Raw genomic sequence first — 24,164 nt, 5'->3', positions numbered from 1 at the left:
GGGGGAAGGTGCAGCAGCAAGAGGAGAGGAGTATAAGAGTGAATGTGAGCACTGAGTAGGATACAGGCAAGAATGCATTGCATAAGTCAGAGAACTGAGAAAAATAAGGAGAACAGTGAAGGTGCCAAGGGGCTGACGTGGGTCAAAATGCATTGAATACATAAAATGCTTTGTTAAATGGGAAAAAAACCTCAATATATAGCCTTGAAATTAGGAAAAGTGAGGAAGGGGTTGAGGGAGGGGTGGTGAGAATGTGAAAAAAGACCACATCGATCAAGTTGCACTGCATTCATAAATGCCCTGTTGAATGGCAATGCCTTTGTTCAACTAATTAAAGAAAATAAAACAGTATATTTAACAAAGACACTTGCTGAGTTGAAGGAGATGCTGTGTGGTCAGAACTTTGCCACCTCTGTCTTGGAAAATCCACAGTAGAGCGGCAGGCAGCATACTGACTGGACTGTGAGCAGAAGCCACGTGTGTCATTTGCACAAATAAAGCCATAGAAGTGTTTATTTAATGACTGGGTGGTTGAGCCCTGGTGTATTGTCTTGGCAGGATCTCTTGGGGGTAAGGAGGAGAAGACAAGCTTGGTGAAGAAGACAGTGGGCTGAAAAGGGCTTACTTACTAGTTCAGGGCGACGCATCAGGAATGAGTCGGACAGATGTGTAGGCGAATGTCCCTTCCCAAGGGGAGGCTAGGTAGAGGCATGCCTGTGCTGGCTTGCAAAGGTTATAGAATGAGCTTTAGCTTTGGGGTTGGAAAGATGAAGTGTACTCACTTGTGTGAGTCACATGAATGCCACTCATGGACTGTTCTGGAAAACTCTTGGAAGTAGTTATATCTCGTTTAGATTACACACAAAGACATTACATGCCCTGCCTAAGTTATATAGCCAGGACTGGACCCCAGATCTATCTAATCAGTGATACACTGAGTCAGGGTCTAATATCCGAAGGTGGGATTCTCTGGACATCACAGGGAGATCTTTTGAAAATGCTGATTCTGATATGCTGGGCCTGGGTGGGACCAGAGACTCTGCATTTTTAACAAGTTTCAAGATGTTTCTGCTGTGGTTAGCTCATGGACTGTGCCAATCCTGGGGCTTAAACTCAGAGCCTGGATGTTGTCCTAAGGTTTTGTGCTCAATGTTAGCATTCTACTACTTGAGCTACAATTCCACACTCAGCTTTTTGGTGTTTAATTAGAGATGAGTCTCATGGACTTTCCCGCCCAGGTTGGCTTTGAAACAAGATCTACAAACGTTACCCTGCTCAGTAGCTGGGTATATAGGTGTGAGCCATCAGGGCCTAGTTCACACCTATAGGAAGAAGATGGTGATGATGATGATGATGAAGATGATGATGATGATTATGATGATGTGTGTGTATGTGTGCTGATCCTGAGATTGGAACTCATGGCCTCATGCTCTTTTACTTACCTCTTTTGCTCAGTGCTGGTGCTCTACTACTTGAGCCACAGTTTACTTTCAGAATTTTTGCTGGTCAACTGGAGAGAAGAGATTCAAGAGCTTTTCTACATGGGCTGGTTTCGAATCTATACCTCAGAACTCAGCCTCCTGAACAGGAGTAGTTATTGGCATGGACAACCTCCTCCTGGCTTATTATTATTAAGTAAATGGACAAAGGAGTTTCAGTTCATTGCATCAGTTTCTTATTACAATGCATCTCTATCAGTGTCACTTCTTCGATCATTCTCCCTCTCATTTATCCCAACAGGACTCCTCCTTTCCCATTTCCTAGTTCCATGTTTACATATGTTCACATATGTTCACAAAGAGTATTATAACTATATTGTTGACTCTTCCTGTGTCACGGATCACACTTGGATAAATAAGGATGATCTCTCTGCAGTTTTCTATAGCTTACATCAAAAGGGAGTCTCAGCAGCAGTCAGTGAGGTTTTCTGAAACAAATAGGGAGACAGGGTATGTCTCTGAGCAGAACTATCATGTCATCTTCTGCCCCAGAAAGGTAAGCAGAACCAAGCTTTGAGGGTGTCCTACCACCCTCCCTTCCTTTCATATCTCCCTGGAACTTTGGTTCACCTTGATCTGTGTACCCTGATATGCTATGAATGCAGCAGACACTCCCCAAATTCTGTTGACTTGTCTGGGAGTAATTCTTTCATCACAACTTTATTGAATCCTGCTTCTATTTTCTCCATGTTTTCCAAGCCAGTCTTGTCTATGAAATTTCTCTACTATCATTAACTTTAGATTACTGACACCATAGATTTTTTAAAGGGGAATAAACTTTATTATTTCTCCAGAGATGGAATAATGCTAGTATCACACAGATGTTTGATAGATTTTGGTCTTTCTAAGGAATAAAAAGAAATGACTAACAGTGTGATTGCATAGCCCTATATAAGTTTAGAGATCCATTTAAATATTTAATAACATTTCTCCCTGATATGGGGTGGTTCTGAAATTTTACTGAAGTCTTAAAATTAGACAAAAATGTGTTTGTGTATGAGGGTAATATCCACTTCGTCAAGATGTATATTTAGAAAAATGAGATCCGTAGTGTTTTAATTGCCATTCTGAACATTTCTTGTCATAAAAATTTATCCTCTTTGCTGCTCTGCCTGACTTAACATGAGATTCCTGCCGTGATTCAATCTATGTTCAATAAAATGCTTCTAAGATGCTTAAAAGGTCAGATGATAGAAGGCACCCCCACACAATTGCCATTCAAATATTGCTCTGGTTGAAATATCAACTTTTAAAAATTTAAAATACAATGGAACTTTGTGCTATACTGCATTACATGTCATATTGGACTCATTATTCTGTTTTGTTTTTTTTAATTAGACTGTCAGAGAAACCTAAACCAAGCTTTCTTGAATGGTCTGAGAATGTATTATCACAGAGGTAGTTTCAGGGCTTTTGGACTAGTCCTGGTAAGGCAAAATGGTCACCATGTAAAGATAAGCTTGGGCTATACTTTGAAGGTTTGGGGAATGGTACAAGTGGTAGAATGCCTGCTTAGCAAACCCCAGAATCATTATCACCAAAGAGAATCCAATGAGGTGTCAGGCAGGAAGAGGAGAGTCAGCAAATCCTCAGCATCCCTCAACCCCCACCCAGTGCTCTCAGTGTGATGTGTCTGCTCTCAGGTAGAGTTTGCCTGGGACACGAATATCCAGTCAGGAAGGTATGGACCCCTCCAGGTCTTCTTTGAATTGCATAAACCCTTTCAGAACTCACTAAGGAAAATCTCTTCCCATCTCTTCACTCAGAAATGGGGTCGTGATGCTCATTTACAACTCTCCAAACTCTGTTCTGACATGTAATTGGGACCAGAACCCATAGGATGCCTTCCTGCTATGGAGAGGAGCAGTCACCTCCCACCTCCAAGACGCTGATTGTGGGGGAAAGTGCAGATGTGTTAGGACAATGTAGAAGAGGAAGGGGGAATCCTGTAAGGAAAGGAGAAAAAAAAGGTTCTTTCTTTTTGTTTACCAATTGGCAAAGCAGCTGTATGTGCATCACACTTTATTTTTATTTTTATGTTTTGGTAGCTAATAGGATATAAGAATCTTGTGGACTTCCTGCTGGTTTTGAGTCATAGTTTTCTGATCTGAACCTTGTGGGTGGTTGCGATTACAGTTATGAGCCAATCACACCTGGCCATACCTAAGCATTTTTTATGCTATTACATACCTCTACTATAAGTGTATCTTATTTTGTATCATCTTTCTTTTTTCTTTTTTTCTTTACTCAGTTACCTACATTTATACATAGAATGATGTCATCTCATTAACTTAGTCATTTACTTACAGCTGCATATTAGACTATTTTACAAGTTCTTTTGCTTTCTTGTTCTCTTTCTTTCTGCTGGTCATGTGGTTTGAACTCAGGGTCTGGACACTGTCACTGATCATTTTTGCTCAAGGCTAGTGCTCTACCACTTGAGGCCACCATCCAACTTCTGGCTTTTGTGGTGCTTAACTGGAGCTAAGGTTTCACAGACTTTCCTGCCCAAGATGGCTTGGAACTGTGATCCTCAAATCTCAGCCTCCTAGACTGAGTGGGAGTAAGAAAGGAGCAAAAAATCTTTAGTTTCTGTTGTTATAGTGTGTAGGAAATAGGATAGAGAAGAACAAGTCCAATCCATCAGACTCTTAGTTTGACAGATGCAGAAGTCCTATGTCTCCCAAGTTATGTTAGTATCATTTTCATTTTTCTTCCAGTTAGAAAAAAAGGGGCACTTTAAAAACCATTCGTAGCCTCCCTATCAATTGCTCATCTACTTTCAGGGGGAGGCTGAAAGATTTTGTGAAAAGTCAATGCAGCCTATGGGTTTTCTCCACATGAAAATGTGCACACACTCATATTCATCTCATTTTTTGAAATGGTGAACCCCTGTGAAGTCAACCATGGGCCCTGGCTGAAAACACACATTTCCTCTGAACAGAAGCAATCAAATCTCATTCTCTTCCTTAGCATGCTCTACAAGAAGGACAATTTTGCTTTCAATCAGTAAATTAAGTGTGTGCCTTCTGGGAGAATGGGCGATTTGGCTTTTCTTTAGAATTCTAACTTTGCTTTGGCCTTAACCCTTCGAGAGTAAAGTAGAGATTTGTAGAGGTTTCCTAATAATTTATTTGACTCAAGATACATATTTTTCTAAGCTTCAGTATACATTCTCAGTAGAGAACTGGAGATAGTATTTTTATTATTCAGTGCATGAAGCAATTTCTCACATTTTATTGTACTCATAGCCATTTTTCCTATAAGTATGCTACAAGGCACAAAAGAGTCTGTTCCCCCTATTTCTTTCTGATAATGGGTATGAAGAATGTGATGTTAACTTGAGACCATAGCCCTCTGTATTTCTGTACTTCCTTCTGTACTTATTCCATTGTTAAAACAATCATAACAAATCACAAATATGTATTGTTTCCCACTGAAAATAGAGACATATCCAGCAGTGTTTTACTGCCTCTTTATCCAGATTCTGTCATCAGTTAAGTGTTCTAGATACTCAATTTTAACTGTTTCTAATGATAATCCATTGACCTTCAGGGCTAATTTCTTGAGTGAGTGGTGTAGAAGAAAAAAGATTTATGGTGTAAACTGTAAGATTATAGGAGGTAAGGGTAGTCTCAATTCATGACAATATTTCTTCAAAGGAAATCAGATGGAACCTACAGAGAGCTTGTCCTCTTGCATCTACCAGGGTAGATGACACAAGAATCCAATTAGGATTTGGTCAAATGGAGAAAATTGTTCAAATGTCTCCCGAGTTCCTTATAAATACTGCTTTTTCTAATATTGATGACAGTGAACTTAGGGAAAGGCAGTCAAATGAAACAAGTATAAATTATAGCATAATAGCTGGGATTTAACCAGTCATACAGCCAAGACATATGGGGAGCAATTTGGGGCACAAGTGTGTGTTCCAGAAAAAGAATTAGGATCATGAACTAAAGAATCTGAAATACATACAAAAGGTTTAGTAGTACGTTGCGATGGAAGAGTAATTAGCTTGAATGACACTCCCAAATGGGGGAAAAAAGCACTAAAATAGCTGAAAATGGTATATTTAAGAAAAATCAAATAGCAGCTGTCAAGAGTAAGAACCATAGAGACACAACATAGAAAGAAAATGGAAACTCTTGGCAATATGTGAGCTTCAAATTTAATGTTTGTCCTGAATGTCTTGGCCAAGCTGTTTTTGTTCTTCCAGTTGGGTGGGAAACAGGACATAGAAGATCAAGTCAAAGAACCACCTTGTGTAGAGCCCAGTGTCAGACTTCTCCCTAGCTCTGGTAACATATCCTCACTCTAAGAATTAATGAGAAACAAATGCAAGGGAAATTTCCCATTTTCACTTCAGAGTTGCACGGAAGGGACATTTTCTTAAAAACTGATGATTCATGCAGGTTTGTGCCCCAAGTTTATGTTGTTTGTGGGGTCTAAGGGAACTCAAAGGAGAGCTTAATTTACAGTGGTTTAGATGGGCAGTGAGGAGGAAGTAGATTGCAAGCAAACAGTTTCTGAAATAGTGTGAATGGCAGCTAGACTCAGAATTCTTAGAGAAGTTATAAGAACAATGAGACCGAGAAAGAGATAAAGAGAGAGGCATAATCTCTGACTTACACTATGAAAGAAATGTACTTACATATGTCTTAAAAATAGTGGTGTATGTGCCTTGAAAAATAAAAAGCAGAATTGAGGCTAGCTAAACCAAACACAGGGAAGTCACAAATCCTAGTAAGTTAAAAACCTTACAAGGAGACATTACACATCAGAGTGGACCTACAGAGAAAAAGATGGAAAATACGAAGGCATTATTTAGACTATAACCACAGAAACAAAACCATGAGAGGTTAAGACACATGGAAGATAAGTAACAATATTTAGCATATTTTTGACTAAATTTCTAAAAGCAAGTAGGAGAAAGTGAAGTAGAAAGAATATTAAAGGACATTATGATTTATAAGAAGAAAACAAACCAGATGTAGCAAGACTAAGGATCAAGAAGATGACAAAAAGTTCACATCTAGCCACATCACAGAATGACACTGTAGGAAACCAAAGACAAATAAAACCTGAAATGTATTTACAGAAAAATGACAGACCATATACATATTTTTAAAAAAATTTATGTGTGGTAGGCTGAATATTTGCCTATGACTATATTCAAGGCCTAGTCTTATCTTTCAGTTCTTTTTTATTCATTTTCTGACAGGAGAAGCAAGGTTTAATTGCTGATAATTAAATTAACAACACATGAAATTGGCTTGTATAAGTTCATACTGTTAATATATTTCATTATCTTTATATAATTTTTATAAAGGGCTACCATTCAATAAATCAGTTTATAAGTACAATGCAGTTTTTTTATTCTCAACTATTTATTTTGTGATAATTTGTTATTACAGCTATAGGAAACTAGTATCTGGATAATAATGGAAATCTAAGATAGTGTCATATTGCCTTCCATGAGAGAAGAGAGAGTGGTTAACCTACAAGTGTACCTTTAAAAAATGTGTTGTATTTATACATTTTCATGTTGAACTGAAATTCCTTTGTGCAACTATTTAAAGGATATATTAAACAAATTTAAAGAAGAATAATATCGACATGGCCTGAGGCTAGCTCTGGGCAAAAATATAAGATTCTGCTAGGAAAATAACTAAAGCAAATAAGTGCTGGGGGCATAGCTAAGTGTTAGAGTGCTTGCCTAACAAGCATGAGTCCCTGAGTTCAAAAGACACAAAACCCTGAATAAGATAAAAATGTTTTTTCTATTAATGGAAAAAAATAAAACAAAACTGAGTCTATAACCACAATTCAATATGAAAAGAAACTCAGTAATGTACCCCAGAAAGAGAATTTTGTCACATGTAAGGCTTGAAGTCTAGTCAATAAAGTCTAACCAATATGCTAATGGATACTTAGTACAAAGGCACATGTGCAGTTTATAAAACAATGTGGCTGGAGCGAACTAGAAGAGCACAAAGAAAGACAGAATGAGACTAATGTGCCATTGACACACTGACACATTAGATGGCCCACATTAGCTGGTCATGGGAAGCTCACATTGTTGAAGAGAAATACGGAATGATTTTGCTTGTGCATTCCAGTGAGCATTGTGTCTGATGTGTTCTGTTACCTCACTGTCTTCTGAGAGTGCTGTGTTACCCAGTGGCTTGTTTCTTTTCTCATCAACTGTAGTCCTTGGTGGGGTGGGGGGAAGATTTTTCTCCTGGTACAAAGGGAAAATGTTTTCTGTTTTAATTGAATGCTTAAATTACCCTGTGTCTCCATAGGATGATTCGGAAGTGGGGGCCTCTCACTGTGGTCCAGAGATATCAGATAGGAACTAGTGGGCAGGAGTGAGAAAAACTTCAGTGCTACCCTAGGGGCCTAGCAGATACATTGGGACAGGACCAGGGCCTGCCATATTGCTGCCAGAATGGACCGATCAGATAGACTCAGAACTGGGAAGAGGGAAAGAAGTGGGGGCTATTTATTACCATGGGTTCCCAGATTGGACATGTTTCTGGAGAGAGAGGAATAGTCCAGGGGGAGTGTAGGAACAACTAGCAAGCAGAGATCGAGTGGATTCAAGCCAGGCCAGGTGACACAGGATGGTCCACACGTTCCAACAGACTCTCATGGTGGAAGGCATATGGTAGTTAATGGCTTGGCAGGACGCTGTGCCAAGTCTTTTAGAAGTCCTGGGAAGGCAGAAGGAAAGGGCAGATCAGGGAAGCTGAGAAGACTCCTACCCCTTGGTTCACAGAGTCATTCCCCCAGGGCTTGTGAATTGCCAGGAGAGACAATGGTTGTTCTAGGCTGTCTTGTAAGTCAACTCCCAGGTTTCCAGGGTCTACCGGGGTCTATAGATTTGCTTTTGAAAATGAGGAAACATGAGAAATTTTATAAAAGGACTTCTAGGAAAATGACTGTCCTGTAATAGCCTCCTCAAGATGTGGGAAAAAAGAAATAATATGAGACACACCCATTTCCCCTCTGAGGGGTGCTAGCTCTGATTCACTTCTTTATGGGAAATTGAAGTGGTGTTTCATGATATCATGCAATTTTTAGATAAGAAGCTTCTCAATTTCTTTCTTTGTTTCTTTTCCTCCTCCTCTTCTTCCTCCTCCTCCTTCTCTCCTCCTCCTCCACTCCTCCTCCTTCTCTTCCTCCTCCTTCTCCTCTTTTTCTTCTTCCTCATCCTCCTTCTATGCCAGTACTATGTCTTAAACTCAGCACCTCATGCTCTTGATTAGCATTTTTCTTTTCTTGTTATGGCTGGTGCTTTATCACTTGGGCCACACCACCATTCTGCTTTGCTCTGGTTAATTGGACAAGAATCTCATACGCTTTTCTGCCTGGGCTTGATTTGAATCTGGATTCTCAGATCTCAGTGTCCTAAGTCAGGATTACAGGTATAAGTGACCAGTACCTAGCTCCTCACTTTCATATGGTTTCTGGAATAGTAGATAGCTGGTGTACCTGGATAGGTTGATGATATGAGGGTGTGATTTCTCTCATCCTCTGTCTGTGCTCAGGGTAGGGCCTTGGTCCCAAGAGTGGCTGGGGCAGAGCTGACCATGTATATCCGGATTCAGCTTTATCCTTTACTGTGCTCCTTGAAACCCGCTGTGTTCTGGGTCTGTTCTGCATAACTAGTCTTCTTACCTTGGATTGTCTATTTCTCCAATCTAGCAAGTTCATCTTCCTTCAAACAGACTTGTCTGGAACATTGTCTTGAGAGATTCTAGCACAAAAACAGCATGAAAAATTTGGATAATTTAACTTGATGTGATCTCTGCAGGCCAGCCTTCTTGGAGATTACAGATTATGCCACAACTCTTTGTATGCCACAACTCTCTTCCTGATTCAGCATGGGACTTTAACCTATTGTAACCCTTCCCCGACATGTTTCCTTAGACCCATCCTATATACATTGTTTACTGTCTTGCCCTTGAAAACGTTATGCTGTGGTTTAAATGATCACTAATTTCTAACTACTTTCGGAATGCGTCATCAGCCATCATTAATTTCTAACCTCATTAGCTCTATTTACACCACTATAGAATTTCAGCTTGGGTGATCTGTAAGGAGAAAAATTTAAAGCTCATTTTAAAATACAATTATGCATAGGTAAAGTCTTCACTTGTAACCAGCTGCCAGTGGAGACCATGAGCTGAGACTTCAATTAACCTAACTATTCCTGTCCCATTCATGGAGTGCTTGATGTGTATTCATTGTCATCTTATAGCATTCTGGGTGTGTGAACCCCATATACCTCTGTTGGGGTCCTGGGTTCAAAACCTATTTTTGATCCTACTTATGATCAACCCCCTCTGATCACAAATGTCCCCACCCCAGGACCACCCCAGGCCGGTGGAGCCTGTGGCTCTGCACATCTGGTGAGGGTTCCACCCTGAACAGAGTTTTTCTGCCCTGTACTGCAGCCAGTGTAGCACCACAACCTTCCCGGCTGTACTCTGCCCACACATATGCAAACACTGTGCCTAGTAAGTTCAGCTTCAAGTTCAGTATGTGAGACATTTCTCATGGCCTCTGAAGGCCCCTCCTTTTGCAATGTCTCCACCTGAAGGCAAAATGGAATGATACTAAAATATACTTCACTGCATTTCTAGGGTTGTTGTAAGCATCAAATAAACAAAGGCATATGAATAGTATCATTGGTGTTTCAGTCTCTGAGACACTCGGTATATATTTCATCTAGTAATGGAAAAGGAGAGGTTCTTGGGACAGGACTGTGGGTGACTCCTGTTGTATCACTAGTGTTAAATATAGAACAAACACCATACAGGATGATGGGTAGATTTTTGTGGAACAAATGGATATGGTTGTGAATTTTTTATTGGAAGAAACCCCAACAATCTAAGTAGGAAAGAATTCTAGGGAAGACATTGTGTTTTGGCTAATCAAGTCAGAGAAACTTGGCTTTCCCTGATTACATCAGGCTGGTGACTCCCAATAGAAAATACAGCAGTACATCTGGCTAAGTAATGCCTACTTGTATCTACTGTGAGCTGTGACAACACCGGTTGCTAAAATCTTGACCTGTGGAAACCAGCCTGTGACATCTTTTAGCCTCTGACATGTTTTTATTTTTTTTTCCACCCCCTCTGGTGTAGAGGAAAAGCTAAAACAATTCTGTGTATACCTAAGGGCTAACAAGTATTGTTGTAAATAAATAAGAATATGTGTGACCTGAGCCTCATCCCTTGATCTCTTTCAAATTATTCATGAATTGATAGTAAGCACAGATGTGATTATTTCTGTAGGAAATCAGTGACCCCGAGATCCTGGATCTGGTCCACAGTGCCCTTGGAAGAATGACGGTGGTCCGGCAAATCTTCCCATCTGCAAAGGACAACCAGAAATGCATGAGGAACAACCACCGTATCTCTTCTCTGCTCTGTGACCCTCAGGAAGGCTACCTCCAGATGCTCCAGGTCAGTGTGGGATATACAATTCCGTGGGGGGTGGGGGTACATCTCACTTACACCCTTGGCTTGTGGCCCAAAATGTTCTGGGGTTTCCTGGGTATGAGCTGAATGCTATTGCCAACCACTTTTAATTACTAAGACCTCTGTCATTTGCTAAAATTGAAACCAGTCAGCTGGACAGTGTCAGCAGGCCACTATGTTTGTTGTTAGCAAGCAGGAAATGCTAGCACACAGGGGGCCTCTAGTATTTTTTTACATATATAATTTATTGTAATTAATAGAAGGGTTACATTATATTTGCCAGATAGAAGGTACATTGCTTCACAAACATTAATACCCTTTCTCATATTTTGGTCCCCATTTCCCTCCCCCCACCCCAGCACCTCATCTTCTTTTTCCCCCTTCCCTATCCTATTTCAAATAAACAAATAAACATATATACAATATATCAGATAACAAGGTGAAATACTGTAACAATATGAGATAACCAAGGAACAGCAAAAGAGATGAGAAATTACATAGTACATTAAGGACAACAATCATACATTATATGGCTTTTATTTCTATATCCTGGAGGTTCTTTCATTTAGCATCATCCTATATGTATAGCCACACTTTTAACAAAAGAATTTATATTTTGTAATACCCACAGAATAAACTAAAAAGAGAAAAGAAAAAGACAAAAAATTCAAAGGTAAATGAACCTAAGACCTAAAGAAAATAAAAAGGGTGTGTAAGTCTCAAAACAAGCAAATGAAAATCATGCTCATTGATAGTGAAAGAAGTAGAAAATAAATGGGCAAAATAGCATTTATAAAAACTGAGAATCCCCTGAGTTGGCAAAGCTAGATACAGACACCTATTTACACTGTAGTTCTTGGGGAGTCCATTGACACACATGTGTAAAATAAATTTGGGCCTCTCGTATTTAAAAGTTATACCTCTTGGTCACTGGTGGCTATAATCCTATAATCCTAGCTACTCAAGAGGCTGAGATCTGAGGATTGTGGTTTGAAACCAGCCCAGCAGGAAAGTTTGTTAAGAGTCATACCTTCAATACTAGCTTTGAATACAAAAGCTCAGGAACAGCACCCAGGCCTTGATTTAAGCGCTAGGACTGGCACCAAAAAAAGGAGAACGTTATACCTTCGTGGGGAAGAGATTGCTGTTTCTCAGGCCTTGTTATTGACTTTTTGAAGGGATGGGTTTATTGGGCAGGGCTAGAGGTGGAGAATGGCTTTGTGCTCTTTCTTGTAAGAAGTCACTCATATGGACACAGAACATATGCTAAGGAACTTGGAACTTCCCTAGCACATCTTCTGAATGCTGAGGCTCAAGTTATCCAGGTTCAGGTCAGAGTTGGCTGAGTCTCAGCCACTCACAGGACATCTTTGATGTCAATATTATTGTGGAGGGGTTGGGGAAGGAGGTCTCACATTTCAAGGGGTAAGTTATTAGGATTTCAAATGGGTTGATAACATACATAATTTGCCAAAACATTGAACCCACGATGCTATTTTATATCAGGAGAGGGGAGGAAACATGGCTCAGCAGATAGTACACAGGAGAAATAGGTTCTCAATGGCTGGAAAAGACAGCAGGAACTGAATTTAGGTGGAATAAATGCCCTCTCTTGGTGTCCACCGCTCCAAGGTATAACCAATCAGCCGAATGGGCTGGATGGAATGTCTGGGACTGAAGTGGTAAAGGGTTGGCAAGAGAGTAGCCTCTTCATGGACCATGAATTTGAACTTGAATTTGTACTCATAGCTCAGAAAGGCCTTTGGTAAAAATTTTACATTTTTGTTCTGCTTTGCTTTTGTTCTCTCTGGCCTATTTAAGAAATAACAATGACCAAGTATACTGTAACAGTGATCCTGCTCATGTGTCATTTCTGCTCTCCATGTGGATGAATGTGACACTAGACAAGGGGTCCACACTGTGTGCCTGCCCTTCTCGATGCATAATGAGAGGAGAAACCTTTGCCCTGAACGAAGTGAAAGCATGTGCACCTCCAACTCCCTGGAAGGCCTCTCCAGCTCTTCAACCCTTTGAATGGCTTCATCCCTCTCCAGTCTTAAACCATCTCTTCCCTGGCTGTACCTCTGTCCTTCTATCCACATCTCCAGTTCTTGCTACTCAAACCACACTCCATCTTCAGGGATCACTTCCTGTTGCACAAAAGTGGGTGACATAGTCTAGGGCGGGGAGTTGACAGTGTTTCATGTTGAAGTATGTAATGAATCTGTTTCCTACAGACAAAAATATAAAACGAAGTGGGTTTATAGCAGGCACATTGGATGCAAACAATCTGGCCACGGAAGACTAGAAGGCTGGCTGAGGGGCCAGGTCCAGGTGAGGGCTTTCTGATATGACATATATCCCCAAAGACATAACGGAATTATCCAACTAGGAATTCTGGGGTCCCCTACCCTTCTCTGTTCCAGGAGCTAAACAAAGAGAAAAATTGAAAAGCAAAAGATCAGAGAGATCTTGGAGTTACAGCCATAGCAGCAGCAGGACAAGGGCCAGATTTGCTTGGGCTCAAATCCCATTAACTCTAGTTACGAACCACTTAATGATTGTTATTTATTTGTCATTCTGTGCCTCTGTGTTTTGCTCTGTCAAGTGGTGACTAGAATATTACCTATCCCCAAGTGTCATCATGAAAACTAAGTGAGAGAACATGTGGAAAACATTTAGAACTATTACCATTATCATTGTCATTGAGGCAGGAGGAATGTATGTTCAGAGTTTCCATGAAAAGGATGAACATGGCTGTTTATCCATCCATCATCCATACATCGATCCATCCATCCATCCATCAATCCATCCATCCATGTATGTATGCATGCATCTATCTATCTATCTATCTATCTATCTATCTATCTATCTATCTATCTATCTATCATCTACCTAGCTATTATGCATATTTACGTATACCTGCATATGTTTGTCTATCATTCATACCTAGTTTGCATATTGCTAACTATATAATATGTTCCATTTTCTTCCTAAGCATATTTTTAAAAGGATTATCATAATAGAAGAGTAGCTCCTATCTTCTCAGCTTCTGTCTCAAGCTTTATCATCTCTCTTTTATCCATGTCAGTTCCACAGATGCTCAGTCACAGGTTGGAAGAGGACAGGCCATGTTGTTGATTCCCATGTAACTCTTCATTGGAGACCCTGTTTCTTGAAGGCCCTCCATAGGGGATTCTTGGGTAAACGTGTTAAAAATGTAGGGCCTGATACAAGTCAAATGGTATGTAGAAGTATCCATGTAAAACACTTTCTTAAGGAAATCTCTGGTGCATTTTCTTTCTCAAATGGGGGATATGATGGGGGCAGAGAGGGGAATGAGATTTATTTACTCCTCCTGAAACTTGGGAAGCTTGTAGATTCTCATTTACAAGCCAATCACTTCAAGTTTCCTCAGGTATGATTACTTCTTTCTTCTCTAATGACAGTGTAGAAGGCAAACTAATTTCTACTAGCCTCTAGCTGTGAGATTTATCGAGAAGACTCTAAGATGTTTAGAACAGCCAACTGAAGGGGAAAAAATTGATGCCACGGATTATTAACTTTGTCTTGACAAAATTAATGAAAATCCTCCCAGAAATGGAGCTTCTCAGTCCATCTTAGTGCCTTCCCCAGATCGCTCTTGGTATGACAGTAGTTCAGGAATCTTTGGGTGCGAATGGCTCAAACCACTAATCCTAGCTACCCTGGAGGTTTAAGACCTGAGGGTCCCGTACTGAAACCAGTCAGCTTGGGCAAGAAAGTCTGAGACTGTTATCTCCAATTAAACTCCCCCAAAATGCTAGAGGTAGAGCTGTGGCTCAAGTGGTAGTGCTCCAGACTTCAGTAAAAACAGCTAACAGACAGCACCCAGGTTCTGAATTTGAGCCCTAGTACTGGTACAAAAAATAAAAATGAACAAGTAAATAAAAAGAATGGAGTATATTTTTTTCCTGCAAGTTCATTCATCTTCTGGCTTCTCCACTGAATTGAACTGGCCTCAGAAACTCTATCTTCCTCTATTAAGCCTGTGGTCAGGGCTATCTGTGTTTGAACACCCACCAAGAACTATTATAGCAAATCAATTTGGTTGCTGTTTAGTAGAATGCAAGTCCTTCGGAAGAAAAATATCTAAATAAGTGGCTTCTCATGGCTTCCAAAGTATTGTTATTTTCCAGCATGCCAGGGTTGTTGTTTATTTTTCCTTACAAAGCAGTGTCTGAATTCAGTGTTTCTCATTCTTGTTTTCTTGACAAGTTAGTTTAGGGCTTGTCTGACTCAGCCAGTAATAAAAGTGATAACTGGTCCCTCAGAACCCCAAGACTTTTGCTGAGATTTCACAGTCAGCCTTGCTCCAAAGAGACTCTGTATAGCACCCTATCTTCAGAATTGCATTTCCCTGAGACTTCAGGTCTGTAATTATCACATTGCCACTCCATTTATATTCAAATGTGTTTCTGAAGGATGACCAGCAAATGAGGTAACCTATATCATCTGGCCACTATGACCAAGAATTAAGCTGAAGGGGCTAATAGAGTATTGTTACCGAATATTCCCCAGGAGTTGAAATTCCTCTTTTTTTATGCATTTAAATGTTGTTGATGGTTTGGTGGAATCATCCTCACCCCATATAGTCATTTTATTAAAGCATTTCATTTCCCCTCCCTTCTTAACCAATCTTGATTATTTGTTTTTTTGCTGATACTGGGATTTGAACTCAGGGCATTTGTCCTGTCCCTGAGCTTGTTTATTTCAAGGCTATCACTCCACCACTTGAGGTACAGCTCTACTTGTGGCTTTTTAAAGTTGTTGTTGTTGTTGCTTTTATTTTTTGTGATCAACTAGACATAAGAATCTCAAGGACCTAGTGCAGTGGCTCTCGCCTGTAATGCTAGCTACTCAGGAGGCTGAGATCTGAAGATCAAGGTTCAAAGCCAGCCTGGGCACTAAAGCATGAGACTCTTATCTCCATTTAACCACTAGAAAATGGGAAGTGAAACTGTGACTCAAGGGGTAGGGCGGTAGCCTTGAGCTAAAGAGCTCAGGGACAACACCCAGGCCCAGAGTTCATGCCCCATGAATCTCAAGGACTTTCTTCTGGGGATGGTTTCAAACTATGATAGTCAGGTTTCATTGTCTGTGTAACTTGGATGGCAGATGTGAGCCATTTGTGCCTGGCTCTGATCCCTAATCTTTAGAGCTTTCTATATTCTACAAGGTTTCTATTGATTTGTCATAGAAAGCCATCCTCAGCATCCCTACCTTCTCTCCAGAGACTTGGATTTGATGTCACTTTCAATATTTCATTAATTGTAAAGATCCTACAGGCGCATTTGACAGGCAGGTTAGGGTGGTGTGTGTCAGAGACCAGTGCCCAGGTAAACAGAGTTGTGCTGTTCTACTTCAGGTGGCCACATGTACAATGGGAGTCCTGGGTACAGACAGATTCCTTCAGATTCAGTGGTGAGCGAGCCTCCTGCCTCCCGTTTGCCCTCTGCCACCATCTGCTCTAGCCTCTGGCCAGGCTCAGAACAGGTTGGTTGGCAGCAGTTTGACATGAAGATCTAGCCTGGGGATGGTTTCCTTGAGCTGTGGCATCTGGATGTCAGATTGCCCCTCCCCCTGGGCCTACTGTCCATTGCTTATTTGACATTGCTGGCTAACCAGAGACTGTCTGAAGATCCTGTCAAAGGTCAGTGGCTGCTGTTTGCCTCTGAGATATCTCCTGAACAGCCCACTTTGCTTGATTAATGATGGAGGGCAGAGACTCCAGGCTCTTTAGAAGCCTGGAGGAAGGGAAGAGCCTTTCTTGATGAAAATGTTTCCCGCATATCCAGCTTTTGGTTCAGGAAGATAATGGTCTGGTGTAAGATGCAACTGGTCTCTGTGGTTTTGACCTTGGCTGACCATTCAGCATCTTATACCTTCAGGGATGATAATGCAGGTGCATAACTATCCTTGATCCCTTAGAGCAGACAGGGACACAGCTAAAGTGCCCTTATAAGTCTTCACTGGAGTCACAGATTTACTATGGGGAAGACAAGCCTCAGTGCCTGGGAGGCAGACAGTCTGGCGCATCCTCCTGTCTAGCCAGGACCTCTGTCTTCCTGGCTGATGGTGGATAGATTCTGGCATCTGCTGCCTTCATCAAATGGGCTTGGATGAGCTCTGTGGACGAGCTCAGCACATATCATGTAAGGGCTGATATTTCATGACCTCAGGTCCTAATCTGTATTGCAATAAGTGAAATGGGCATCTGGGCTTTCAAAGGGCTATCCTCCACCTGCTATGTCCTTGCCCAGACAGGGAGTAAGTCATTTCTTGAACTAATAAGGTAATAAATCCTCAGCTACACAAAGAAGCTGTTAGGGAGTATCTGAATATTGTATCCACTCAACTTCCGTATGTTGAAACCTGATCCCCAAGTTGATGGAGTCAGGAGATGGAGCCAACTTTTATGACCTAATGCATATGTGAAAAAAAAGAGGTCATCAAACTACAGATCTTAGAAATGGGTCAAACTAGACACTTATGGCTTACTCCTGTAATCCTAACTAATCTAGAAGCTGAGACCTGTTCAGAGCCAGTTCAAAGCCAGTCTGGGCAGAAAAGTCTTTGAGACTCTAACCTCCAATTGAAAACCCCAAAAGCTGAAAGTGGAGCCATGGCTTAAGTGTTGAATTCTAGACTTAAGCGAAAAAGCTCAGAAATAGCACCCAGGCCCTGAGTTCAAGCCCCAGGTCTAGCACAAGAAAAAGGAGAAAAAAATGATGAAAGAAAGAAATGGACCTATTACTCTCTAAAAGGAACCAGAGCTCTTCGCTTCTACCACGTGAGGACCCAACAAAAAGGCATCTTCTGAAAGTCAAGAAATAGGCCTTCCACCAGACAATAACTCTGATAACCTTTGAGCTTGGAAGTCCATTCTCCTAAACAGAATTTTGTAGGTTATATATCAGCCCATCAATGGTATGCTATTACAGTATTCTAGAATCTAGAATCTCAGTGAATTTTTGTAATGCAGTGACATCAACAGCCTCTAAGTCCTTCTGGCTTGGAGTATTCAATATTAGTGAACACCATGCCTCCTTTCCCAGTGCTCCATCATCTCTGTATCCTGCTGGCCTTTCTGTCATCTCTATGCTCATTCCTCTTAGGACCTGACTATTAAGTACATTCTTACCTTCTTATCATGGTCCACTTAATGGTCTTACTAACAGGCTTTGTTTCTGTTGACAGGTTCCTTAATAAAATGCAGTTAACAGATGTAACAAGAGTTCTGAGGAAAACTCTTAAGAAAACTCAAATTCTGTTTTTTTCTGTCTTTCGGGTGTCAGTCGATGTGTATGGATTGGATTCTAATTCTCCAACAGCTGAGTAGCTCCACCTGGCTTCTCAAGAACTGCTAACTCCCAGCAAGAGTTCCTTGATAACTTCTCCTACCTCCCAGAGATGTGTCCTCCCTTTTCTGTTTCCTCCATGAGGACATAGTGACATGGGTAAATGAAGTTTGAAATTCAGCCTCTTCAGGATCCTGCCATCTCATGGAGGCATATGCTTTGTGATTCTGACTTGGAGTGAGGGGAGCCACACAGAATGTATCTATACCCAGCTCCTGTACCTTTCCCTCGTGTGGCCTCAATCCACCATCATCCACGTTCCAAGAAGAGGCAACCTCTGTGCAAGTATCTTTAGAGTTCTTTAATTTGGTATTTGCTTCTAAGAACAGATGTAGAACTCGTCATTCAACTTCATTAGTTCCACAAACATTTACTGAGCAATAATGTATCCATGCAAATTATTGTTAGGCATTTTATACATTCTTTCTATTAGTCTCTCCTCTCTGGCTTTCTTTCTTTCCCTCCCTCTCTATTATTTTTTTGTGCTGGTACTAGGGCTTGAACCTATGGCTTGAGCATAGTCACTTAGCTTTTTCACTCATGGATGCTGCTGTACCACTTGGGCCACAGCTTCTACTTACAGCTTTTCCATGGTTATCTGTCCATAAGAGTCTCCTGGATTTTCCTGCCTGGGTTGGCTTTGAACTTTGATCCTTAGATGTCAGCCTTCTTAATAGTTAGAATTCAGATTGTGAGCCCTGTAAAAATACTCTGTCTTTTAATTCTCACAAATTCCTAAAAGTTGGGAAATATGTTGTTGCTAGAGAGAATAGCACTGTGAATAGATCCCAGGGCTTGAGAGGCATAGGGTGAGAGACAAGGGTCGGGAGGAGAATTGGAGAGGATGGAAGTCACCAGAGCAATGCTTGTGGGATGCATTGTGGAATTATGACCACAGCTCAAAATGAAAAGGGAGAATGTGCAGATATGAGAAAAATTCCATTCTCCCCTGAGAATGGAATGAGGCTGCCTGCTGCAGCAGTGTCAATTTAAAGAGGACTTTGGGGGGCTTCCCAGGGCTGCAGCCTCTGAGCCCAGGTGGGCAATGGGTCAGAATAACTTGGTACCAAACACAGTGCCTGCTATAGACGCTAGGCTAGACTATGCCAGACATATTCTACCTGCTATTTCCAGCTTCTCTGAACATCTGGGTGGTATCATTGGAAGAGCAGCTCCCATGGCTCTGCCAGCCCAAAGTACAAATGTGTGGCCTTCAGCTGGTCTATGCTAAGTCCCTGTCAAAAACATGGTTCGTAGTATTATAGAACCCTCTTCCTCTGGTGAGCAATATGATCTGGGCTTTCCTATATTGTCCATTTTATTCAGAATTTACATGAGATACAAATGAAGGAAACTCCCTTCCAAGTCCAAGTTGGAGACAGCAAATCTTTCTTGGGTTAAGTTGTACCTTTTAAGCACAAAAATCTATCCACTCTACCACCTGTACTTTCACCCAGACTCTTCTAACTATATGTCTATCTATCACCTATTCACCTAAGGACTAATCGTCCATCAATCCACCTACTAATCAACTATGCATCTAGCTGTCCATCCAAAACTCAATCCATCACCTTATCCATCCATCCCTCTACCACTTATCCATCCATCCATCTACCTATCCATCCATCACCGTCCCGTCCCATTTATTCACCCACTCATCCATCCAGCCACTAACCTATCCATTACCTATCTATCCATGTGTTCATCCACTCATCCATCACCTACTCAACCACCCACGCATCTACTCATCTATCCATCCACCTACATCCCATCCATCACCTACATATCCATCTACCTACTCATCTACTCATTAATCTACACATCTATCACCTATCTATCCATCCACCCACTCACCCATCTATCCACCCATCTATCTTTCTATCCATGCATATGCCTATTCATTATGTACATATCTATCAAACATTAACTAGGAAGAGCTAAAAAAAACCCTCAGATTTTGGTGAGGTAAACACATTTATGAACTGACAATGTGTAGAAGCCCATGGAAAAGGGTGATATGGGGGAGGTGGGAAGGCTTATCCATGCCTGGAAAAGAGCATTGCTCAAGACTGTTCCTTTGAACTAGAATTCATTCTTTCTTCCAAGCAGACACACTTGTGGGAGGACGAAGGGCTTCCTTTGGCCTTTCTGAGTCATGTTTGCTTTTTCTTCTATATTGCAAGCCTCTCTGCATTCATGTATTTGCTGAGCGCTTTAGTTCGTCCTGAATAGAAATGCTGGGAGGGGAGAGAAATTCAATCAAGTGCTAGTCTGGCTAAACATGAGGCAGTGCTGTGTGCTTGCGCTGATAATGTATAAGTGGTATTCAGGTAGGGGTGGAGGTCGAAGGGTCCTAGCTAACTAAAGAGCACTAAGCGATTTAGTTTTACTTTCACTGAGAGTCTCACAAATGTCTTGAGAAATTTTCAGACCATCAAGGACTCTCAGCTTTGAGTTATTACTCTTTTAGCAAAAAGAAAAACCAACACTGAAAGCACCTAAATACATACCAAGCCTTACATATCCTTATAAAAATTTCTCCTTTATAGCTTTATATTTAAAGGGCAAAAGTATGTCTATGCTGTGGTGGTAGCTTCTGAGGAGTGCCATGGAAGAAAGTGGGTCGGGTTTAGTCTTGCTCACTGGGAACATGGTTCTGTGACAGGGGTCCATGTGGGATAGTCAAGTTCCCAGGTGGGAGCAATTCTAGACTTGGTTGTCATGTAAGCACCTGTGTTATGCAGGTCTTCAGAGGAACAGCCCAGACACTAATGCACTATAGATAGCCCTTTGGCCTGAGACCAAGCTTTTGGGTCAGGGTTGATCAGTTACCCAGACACACCCTGTCTCTACCATGAGAGCTGTCTTTCCTCCACCCACTTCCCATTCATGTAAGTGGTATGCAGAGGCACCACACATGGGTCCCATGATAACCACGGCAAGGAAAGTGGACATTTCTAGACAGGACAGGAGTCTCCAGGGATGGTCAGGACAGAAGGGCACCTGCAGGGGAAACAGTCAGTTCTGTTTGGCTGCGTCATGGTGAAAATGGCCCTTGGAGCTGGCATGAGCTTTGTACCAGGCCTGATGCTTTGTCCTCCTTCTCTTTGGCTCCTATGGACTTGAGCTTCAGTTTTGGAGGGTAATTCCTGCCACAAAGCTTCTCATCTGAGGCTTAACATTTGAGGCACCCAGAGTCAAGGCGGGTGAGAAATGAAGTTAAGGCAAAGAATATGCCTGAGGTGTGGGGACTGGTGGAGGAGGAAAGGCTGCAGATCACAGGGCCTCTTCTTGCAGGCCAAGAAGCCTATTTGATCTTCCCAGGAGTTCAGTGAGGCTGACATAGTCTCCTATTTCTATCTAGTGATGTTTGTGTGAAATATTTTTAGTAGGCTACTTGCTGTTTAGGTGTACATTGACTGGTCCCTTTGACACACTTTGACTGACCATTGATTGTTACGAGTGAGATGTCCTAGACTGTCCAGCATGGACTTTGCACCTCTCCGTCTTTCTATGTCTGTGTGTGTGTGTGTGTGTGTGTGTGAGAGAGAGAGAGAGAGAGAGAGAGAGAGAGAGAGAGAGAGAGAGAGAGAGAGAGAGAGAGAGAGAGAGAGAGAGAGAGAGAGAGAGAGAGAGAGAGAGAGAGAGAGAGAGAGAGAGAGAGAGAGTGTATCCTGGGGTTTGATTTTAGGGCCTGAGCGCTGTCCCTTAGCATTTTTTGCTCAAGGCTTGTGCTCTACCACTTGAGCCACAGATCTGTTTCCAGCCATTTTAATGGTTAGTTGGAGACCAAAGTCTCAAGGACTTTCCTTCCCCAGCTGGCTTTGAGCCATAATCCTCAGATCTCAGCCTCCTGAGTAGCTAGGATTACGGTTTGTGAGCAACCAGTGCTTGGCTAGAAAATAATGCTTTAATGGTACATAGCTGCCTTCATCTGCTGATATGTCTTCTGTGGCTGCTTTAAGTTATAACATAGGATTAAATTATCATGAAAAGACTGTTTCCTAGCACCAGTGGCTCACACTTGTAATTTTAGCAGTTTGAGAGGCTGAGATCTGAGGATTACATTCAAAGCTAGACCCAGCAAGAAAGTCCTTGAGACTCATACATCCAGTTCAGCATCTAAAAGGCCAGAAGTGAAGCAGTGGCTCAAGAGGTAGAGTGCCAGCCTTAAACAAGAAAGCTCAGCCACAGTGCCCAAGCCCAAATCTCTATCATCTCTCAAGAGTCCTGGGATAGCCTGAGGACCTATTAGGAGGGCCCCTTCTTACACCACTTACTTCCTTTGCCCATGCCATGCCCTCATTTTACCCTCTTAACCCTCCTCTCTCTCTGCTTTATGTTACTTGAGCAAGTTACTTGTCTGCTCGAAAGCCTCAGTCACGGTGTTGTGCCTGCTGGTTCTCTGTGTTGATGTGCCAGTCCGCTTGCCAATCTTGTTCCTGGAGGGTTAGGTCTGACTTTCTGGAACTCTACCACCTGACTGAGCTGTTGAGGAAACACAGGGAACCAGAGGCTGGTGGATAGCTATCAATCACCGTGTCTTAATTCCTATCGCTGTTTTCTGCTGGCTTCTCCCCCTCTCTCCTGAATTGGACCAATTGAAAAATGTCTAATTGCTCCTTTTTTTTGTAGATCTCCAACCTCTACCTGTATGACAGCGTTCTCATGCTGGCCAACGCCTTCCACAGGAAGTTAGAGGACCGGAAGTGGCATAGCATGGCCAGCCTCAATTGCATCCGGAAATCCACCAAGCCATGGAATGGAGGGCGGTCCATGCTAGACACCATCAAAAAGGTGTGTACAAAGGAGTATACTTCCAGGGTGGGCCAAGACTGGAGACAGGTCCCTCCTCACAATCTCACTCTGTCCATGCAGCAACTGATCTGAAACTGAGCGCTTTATATGCCTCCTTAGTCCTCTCTTCAGGTTTCTATTTTGTCACTCTTCTTGTCCCCACATTTGAAAGCTGGCTGAGCTGCGTCTACGCATGTGTGTTATTACTGCCTCTACTTTAATTCAAGGAGACCTGGTTTTAGAAAGGTTGGAGACCACCACCAATTCTATGTCTCTGCCTATGCCTATCTTCTGTCTGTCTGTTATGCCACCAAAAAGACTGCCACTGTTTACACCAGAGGTAGTTTTGGTGGATGCTGTCGTGTGCCAATCATCTGGGATCTCAGCATGTTTATGTGTGTGTACGTGCGTGCTCCTGTGCACATACATTGCCCACGGGCCATGTTCCACTTGAAGCCATGGTAGAAGACTGGGTTTGAAACAAATTGAGTAATTCACACAAGACTTGTTAGAGTGAATTGGTTTTTAGAGGCTTTCAAAAGAGCATTTAGAGAAATCTATAGTGTTAAAGAGTTTTAGTTACGATAAATTGCACATGGCTTAGATAGTAGTAAACATGTTCCTGTGGTGGCTTGAATTTACTGCAGCCTAGGATAAAGCTGGGCTTCTCCTGGGCTCAGTCTCTGTGTTCTCAGTACTCATTGGTGGTAAGGTTGAGTGATACCCTACCCCAGACTTACAAGACTGATGGGGATGAGACCACCATAGCCCTCACTGCCCTGCTTTTCCTATGGAACTCACAAAGCTGCTAAAGAGAGAGCAGGGCTAGTATTGCCTCTGACAACATGCCTTATTTATTTGTATATTTCTCCTTCAGTGCTGTTGACTCTGTGGCATAGATTTATTTCAGGCTGAAGCTGGGGTGTGGGGAGGGATGGGTACAAATTTTTCCAAGCTGGCATAGGTAACAAAGC

General features: G+C 41.8%; 1 protein-coding gene across 1 annotated transcript in view; it reads left to right on the top strand.

The window, feature by feature from the left end:
* The window catches only part of LOC150039411 (glutamate receptor ionotropic, delta-1-like), a 112,496-nt gene that overhangs the window by 27,512 nt on the left and 60,820 nt on the right, over nt 1–24,164 (top strand). The window contains 2 exon segments of the mRNA XM_090327833.1: nt 10,808–10,978; nt 23,029–23,190. Of these exon segments, the coding sequence (XP_090183959.1) occupies nt 10,808–10,978; nt 23,029–23,190 (333 nt within the window).

The sequence above is a fragment of the Megascapheus bottae genome, unplaced genomic scaffold (assembly GCF_031878675.1).
Source record: "Megascapheus bottae isolate mThoBot1 unplaced genomic scaffold, mThoBot2.hap1 HAP1_SCAFFOLD_40, whole genome shotgun sequence".
Lineage (NCBI taxonomy): Eukaryota > Metazoa > Chordata > Mammalia > Rodentia > Geomyidae > Megascapheus > Megascapheus bottae.
The sequence above is the reverse complement of the archived record's forward strand: the minus strand, read 5'-3'. Positions and strand labels throughout refer to the sequence as shown.